Genomic DNA, 7,144 nt, shown 5'->3' with positions numbered 1-7,144 from the left:
GGTGGGGATTTTTCCCTGAAGTTAGGGAGGGAATAAAACCCCTTAACTAAGTGCCAGGCGGGTAGTTAATCACTTTAACTATGAAAAATCACGCTTAAACTACATAATCTTTACTCCCTGGAATGGAGATAAGAAACGTCCTAACCTTTGGAATAGAAATTGATAGGATTAAAATCAACTGGTATAAATACAGATGTAACAAGACAGTAAGACACAGAACCTGGCTGGAGATCCTGGCTAGAGAACCTGGCTAGGCTGCTGATCAACTGAATGCTGTCTCCGTGTCATTCCTTCTTCGCCGACTCCGTCCACACCTTTGGGAACCCCTGGACCTGCTGGGGCTGCACCCCAACAATAAGGAGCACGCTGTGGTTAAACCTCAAGCAGAGCAGGATGGCTTCGGCACTGAGTTATGTCTCCAAGTTCAAGTCTTTTGTGATCTTGTTCTTCACCCCGATACTGCTGCTGCCACTCATCATTCTGGTGCCCACCAAGTTTGCCAGGTGTGCCTACGTCATCATCGTCATGGCCACTTACTGGTGCACAGAAGTCATCCCTCTGGCTGTCACCGCCCTCTTGCCTGCCTTGCTTTTCCCACTCCTCAAGGTTCTGGACTCCAAGCAGGTGAGCGACCCAGGGGATCCTGGTGGCTTCCTGCTTCTCCCATGGGCTCCTCTCAGAGCCCCTCTCTGAGCAGCCTAGGCCCCGGGGCACCAGATAAGCTCCCTGTGGATTCTTTTTGGCACGGAGACATGCACTTGACCCTGCATCCCACTCCAGGCTGACCCTCAAGTCAGCATCTGCTCTGCTCGCCTGTCTCTGGGGACTTGGGTGGGCCTGGGCCCAAGCAATGTGTGGCCAGGAGGCAGCCCTGACGGGGCCCCCATGCCACCACCTTCCAGGTGTGTGTCCAGTACATGAAGGACACTAACATGCTGTTCCTGGGAGGCCTCATCGTGGCAGTGGCCGTGGACCGCTGGAACCTGCACAAGAGAATCGCCCTGCGCACACTCCTCTGGGTGTGGACCAAGCCTGCACAGCTGATGCTGGGCTTCATGGGCGCCACCGCCTTCCTCTCCATGTGGATCAGCAACTCAGCCACCACAGCCATGATGGTGCCCATAGTGGAGGCCGTGCTGCAGCAGATGCACGCCACGAGCACAGCCAGCGAGGACGACCTGGGCACCCTGGAGCTGGTGGACAATGGCAAGACCGGTGAGCTGCCAGGGAGCCAAGTGATTCTTGAAGTCCCTGCTATGGGGCCACAGGAGAATTGTGACAGGAAGAACATGTGCAAGGCCATGACACTGTGCGTGTGCTATGCAGCCAGCATCGGAGGCACTGCCACCCTGACTGGGACCGGACCCAACGTGGTGCTCTTGGGCCAGATGCACGAGCTGTTTCCTGAGAGCAAAGACACCGTGAACTTCGTCTCCTGGTTTGGATTTGCCTTCCCCAACATGCTGATCATGCTGCTGCTCTCCTGGTTTTGGCTCCAGTGTATTTTTATGGGATTCAATTTTAAAAAGGCTTGGGGCTGCAATCTGGAGAAAAAGATTAGTGAGAAAGCTGCCTACGAGGTGTTGCAGGAGGAATACAGGAAGCTGGGACCCTTCTCCTTCGCCGAGGGCAACGTCCTGCTCTGTTTCCTCCTGCTGGTCACCCTGTGGTTCTCCCGGGACCCAGGCTTCATGCCTGGCTGGATGTCAGTCGCCTGGATGGAGGGCGAGACAAAGTATGTCACTGACGCCACCGTGGCCATCTTCGTGGCCATATTACTCTTCACTGTGCCTTCGCAGAAGCCCAAGTTCAACTTCTGCAGCCAGACTGAGGAAGAAAGAAAGACTCCGTTTTATCCGCCTGCACTGCTGGATTGGAAGGTGACCCAGGAGAAAGTTCCCTGGGGCATTGTGCTGCTGCTGGGGGGTGGATTCGCTCTGGCTAAAGGATGCGAGGCCTCGGGGCTGTCTGAGTGGATGGGGAAGCAGATGGAGCCCTTGCACGTTCTGCCCCCAGCAGCCATCTCCTTGGTCGTGTCCTTGCTCATTGCTGTATTCACTGAGTGTACAAGCAACGTGGCCATCACCACCCTGTTCCTGCCCATCTTTGCCTCCATGTCACGTTCCATTGGCCTCAACCCGCTGTACGTCATGTTCCCCTGCACCCTGAGTGCGTCCTTTGCCTTCATGTTGCCTGTGGCCACCCCACCTAATGCCATCGTGTTTGCCTATGGACACCTCAAGGTTTCTGACATGGTGAAAACAGGAATAATGGTGAAGATAATTGGAGTCTTATGTGTGTTTCTGGCGATCAACACCTGGGGACGGGTCATGTTTGACCTGGACAATTTTCCTGACTGGGCTAATGTGACTCATATTGAGACTTAGGAAGAGCCTCAAGAGCATAACACAGCCCCGCCTTCGTGAGGACTCCCGAAGCTTCCAGCACTAAAAAAAATTCTTCATTCCATAATAAATTAACTTCAGCTTACTGCAATGTTTTCACTTTATAATCTTTTTCTTTAACTTTTTACTCTTTTGTAGTAACTCTTAGCTTAAAACAAATACATTGTTACAACTGTATGAAAAAATATTTTCTTTCTTGTATCTTATTCTATAAGCTTTTTTCTATTTTTAAATTCTTTTACTTTTTAAACTTTTTTGTTAAAAACTAAGACACAGCCCTAACCGGTTTGGCTCAGTGGATAGAGTGTCGGCCTGCGGACTCAAGGGTCCCGGGTTCGATTCCGGCCAAGGGCATGTACCTTGGTTGCAGGCACATTCCCAGTAGGGAGTGTGCAGGAGGCAGCTGATCAATGTTTCTCTCTCATCGATGTTTCTAACTCTCTATCCCTCTCCCTTCCTCTCTGTAAAAAATCAATAAAATATATTTTAAAAAAAAAACAAAAACTAAGACACAAACACATATTAGCTAGCCTAGACCTACACAGGGTCCTGATCATCAATATCAGTCTTCCACCTCCACATTGTGTCCCCCTGGAAGGTCTTCAGGGGCAATAACATTCACAGAGCTGTCATCTCCTATGACAACAATGCCTTCTTCTGGAACACCTCCCAAGGCTGCTCTTGAAGCGGTATCTAGCACTCCTTTCAGAAGTATGTCCATGATGGTTTACTTGGTTTCTTCCTTTCTTTTTTTTCCCTGCCAAAGATTTGCTTGTAAGCAGATAATACACCATGAACATTCTTCTCTAGTAATGAAATATTTTGCTGTTGGGGGAATCTATGTTTTTATACTTTTTAAGGAGCTTGTTAAGGTCTGCAAAAGCTTCTGTTAAACCCTTCACTGTGAATTTTCTTGAGGGTTCTTTTTCTACTCTTCCTGTTTTCTTTTCTCTTACCTATTCTTCAGTTATGTGTTCCTGTTCTGGTTCCAACAACTCCTCATTAATCAATTCCTCAAGAACCACCTCTAGGAGCTCCTCAGTGTCACCCTCATCCATCCATACCCAGGTTAAAGTTGTTTGTCACCTCAATCATAATCTTGTTGACTTTTGCATCCACCTAATCCTTAGCAAATCTTTTGAGAGTCTTCTTCCAGATGCTATTCATACACACCTTGGTGACATAAACCCAAGCAAGTTTCTTGATTCAGGTATCAATGTTGTAATACTTCCAGAATTGAATCAGTGTCTTCTCAATGTCTTCCTCACATTAGCCTGGGCAAAGGTCCTCCCAAAGTAGTAGGCCTTAAAAGATTCTATACTCCTTGATCTGTGATTGGATCAAAGAGGTAGTGTTTGGAAGGGAAAAACACCACTTTAATATTGGGGTGAAGATCACCAATTAAAGGAGGATGTCCAGGAGCATTATCAACAATAAGCAAAATCTTGAAATGTATGTTATTCTCCAAACAGTAATTCTTCATTCCATGCCACAGCAACACAGAAGGGCAGCTTGTAAGAGGGTCATCCATGACTTGTTATTGCTCCTGTAATACAATGTCAGTGATATGCTTTAAGGTCCTGGGGTTCTCACTATGCCAGATCACAAAGGGTTTCTATCTGTAGCCTGAAACATTGCCCCCAAAACTGTTTTCTTGTCCTTAAAAGCCTTGAAATATGGTATTGACTTGGCCTCTTTATAGATAAAGTTCCTTTCAGGCATCTGTTTCCAGAATAAGAAGGTTTCATCCATATTGAATATTTGTTATGGCAAGCAATTTTCCTCCACAATCAGCTTATCTACGGTTTCCAAAAATTCTTCAACTGCCTTTACATCAGCACTCACAGACTCACTGCCCACTTTCACATTATCTATGCTAATAAGAGATAAATATGTAAATTGACTGTCCCTCTGTGACACCACACAGCCAATCAGGAGTGCGTATGCAAATTAACCCGACAAAGATGGCAAACCTATGGGTAGCATGCACGCCTGGCTTCTGCCCTGCCCCGGCTGTTCCAGGCCAGTGGGCAGCGTGCGCAGGTGCAGAGCGGCTGGGGCGGGGAGGGATACCTGGCTTCAGCCCTGCCCTGGCTGCTCCGGGCCTGTGGGCAGTGCACGCAAAGAGCCTCTGGGTGGGGGAAGCGGGCCAACAGAGGGCAGCCTCTACTCCCCACATGGTGATGGTGGCAGCCATGAGCACACCAAGCGGAGCCTGCAGGCTGAGCTGAAGTAGCGCCCGCAGGCCATCAGTGTGGAGGAGTGGCTGCACAAGTCCCGCCTCCTGACCCAGAAGGTGTGCGATCACAGGGACAGCCACCATGGTGGGCCAGATTAACGTCCTCCTGGCCGCACCATGGGGATTTGCAGATCTATGAAGCCACAGGCCTCCAGTGTGCACATCCTCTCCTCCCCGCCTGGCGTGCGAACATCCCCCAGCGCGCTGCCACCCACAAGTACCTGCAACAGTCCTGGACCATGGCATGTGCAAGTTCCCCCCGCCCCTCTGCTGCACTTTCATCAACCCCAGCATGCCTACATTCCCACAGGACATGCGCACATCCCCTCCAGCAAGCTCACATCTTTGGAGAGTGTCTAGGTGTTCTGGGTGCTGAGAGTGGGCGCCTGTGAGATGATAGTGAGAGGGCGGAGTGGTGATGGCCTGTTCCCACAGAGGCCAGTGCAGCTACGAGATCACCTCTGTGGGGATAATGCAGATGCTGAGGCGGGAGCAGGTGTGGACAGACACACCTGGTGGGTGTAGGTGGCCCTCACTGAGGTGCCTTCAGTCAGAGTTCAAGATCGAGAACCCCAAGGAGGTGAGGAGTTCTGTCCTCTCAGTGAAACAGTGGGATAGTCGGGGCAACTGCAGAGGAGGAACGTGCACTTTGGGTGCCAGCACCCATGAGCGAAGGCTGCCCTGACTGAGCCTCACTCGCTTGGGGCCTAGCACACTCCTGCCAGGCAGCGGGAGACAGGATGTGCTTTTCTGAGTTAATGAGAGAAAACATTGATTCTCCCGCTGCCCATAAAGGAAGAAAGTGGAATGGAGAGACATGCGGAGAGTGAGCAAGGTTCCCTGTCAGGGGGTTCCAAATCTGCCATTGGTTCCTTTCACCACTAACTAGAGATATACAGGGTGTCCCCTCAGAATGTACATACACTTTGAATACATACTAATTCCAATGGGTTTAAGCATGAAAAGAAACAACAATGAGCTGTCATCTGTTAAAAGTGCGGGCACAAACTGGCAGTCAGACATTCCCCAAGGCGTCCCGGATTGGAGAGGGTGCAGGCTGGACTGAGGGGCTCCCTTCCCTCCCCCCTGACCCCGTGCACAAAGTTCATGCACCGGGCCTCTAGTGTAATGAATAACAATTCTTGAATCATTTAAACCACCCAGAGCTACCAGTAAACTCAATATTACAGTTGGGTCCAGCCTTTTCTCCCAACATTGCAAACAAACTTTTTGCTTTGGCCATGACCATCATGATGCTCAGAGGGATATGCTTCTGTGTTTGGTCTTCAATCCAGGTCATTAGAAGTTCCTCCATATCTGATGTAGGAACTTCTCTAATTTGTTAGTTTCATTGCCTTCAGTGAAGCAGATCTTTTAACAGCTTCCATCACTTTGTTCTTGATCTTCAAGATGATAGCTATGGTGGAATGGGACATGCCTGACTAGGGAGCAATTACCATCACTGATTTTCCACCTTCATGGTCCTTAATCACTCTTAATATTGTTTCCAGGTCAATCATTGGACATGGCCTCTTACTGGCAGCATTAACAGTAAATTTTGTAAGTTTAAATGATACAATGAACAAAACAACACAAGATTAAATCAAGCATAGGATAAAATGATGCAATCAAGAGACTCAGTAAACATGAGATATATGAGTCTGCTACCAACATAACATGGCATACTGTTTTAGAGTAAACTTTTTTGATAAATAGAAAGAGAGTACAATCCAATATAATGATAAATAGTATATTATAGTAACACAAGAGGCCGGGTGCACAAAAATTTGTGCACTTGGGGGGGGGGTGTCCCTCAGCCAGGCCTGTGCCCTCACGCAGTCTGGGACCCTTTGGGGGATGTTCACCTGCTGGCTTAGGCCTGCTCCCCGGGGAATCGGGCCTAAACTGGCAGTCAGACATCCCTCTGGCAGCCTGGGAGCCCTCGGGGGATGTCCACTTGCCAGCAGGGAGCAGGCCTAAGCTGCAGTTGGACATCCTTAGTGCTGCAGAGGAGGCGGGAGAGGTTCCCGCCACCACCACTGTGCTGGCAGCCGTCAGCCTGGCTTGTGGCTGAGCAGAGCTCCCCCTGTGGGAGCACATTGACCACCAGGGGGCAGCTCCTGCACTGAGCGTCTGCCCCCTGGTGGTCAGTGTGTGTCATCATGACCAGTAATTCCCAGTTGCTCTGCTGTTAGGGTCAATTTGCATATTACCCTTTTATTATATAGGATAAGCCAGTAACATAGTCATTTATTATCATTATCAAGTATTGTGTATTGTGCATAATTGTATGCACTATACTTGTATAAGACTGGCAGCACAGTAGGTTTGTTTAGACCAAGATCACAATACGTAAGTAATTCATTGCACTATGACATTAGGACAGCTGTGACATCACTAAGCAATAAGAATCTTACAGCTCCATTTTAATTTTATGTGACCACTATAGTATACGCAGAATATCATTGACCAAAACATAACATCATTACGCAGTGCCTGA

The 7,144-nt window shown here is 49.0% G+C and overlaps 1 protein-coding gene across 1 annotated transcript; it reads left to right on the top strand.

Annotated features, from left to right (window-relative positions):
* The first annotated feature begins 393 nt into the window (after window positions 1–393).
* On the top strand, window positions 394–2,438 carry LOC102248784 (solute carrier family 13 member 5). The gene is made up of 2 exons (XM_005859489.2): window positions 394–624; window positions 903–2,438. The coding sequence occupies exons 1-2, from the start codon at window positions 394–396 to the stop codon at window positions 2,385–2,387; spliced, it is 1,716 nt and encodes a 571-aa protein (XP_005859551.1). The 3' UTR covers window positions 2,388–2,438.
* The last annotated feature ends 4,706 nt before the right edge of the window (window positions 2,439–7,144 follow it).

The sequence above is a fragment of the Myotis brandtii genome, unplaced genomic scaffold (genome assembly GCF_000412655.1).
Source record: "Myotis brandtii unplaced genomic scaffold, ASM41265v1 scaffold127, whole genome shotgun sequence".
Taxonomy (NCBI): domain Eukaryota; kingdom Metazoa; phylum Chordata; class Mammalia; order Chiroptera; family Vespertilionidae; genus Myotis; species Myotis brandtii.
The sequence above is the reverse complement of the archived record's forward strand: the minus strand, read 5'-3'. Positions and strand labels throughout refer to the sequence as shown.

Bases quoted from the DNA above. Each gene is read 5' to 3' on its own strand.
- LOC102248784 (XM_005859489.2), top strand. From the start codon at position 394: ATGGCTTCGGCACTGAGTTATGTCTCCAAGTTCAAGTCTTTTGTGATC. The intron at 625-902 runs GTGAGCGACCCA...ACCACCTTCCAG, and splicing joins AGGTTCTGGACTCCAAGCAG to GTGTGTGTCCAGTACATGAA.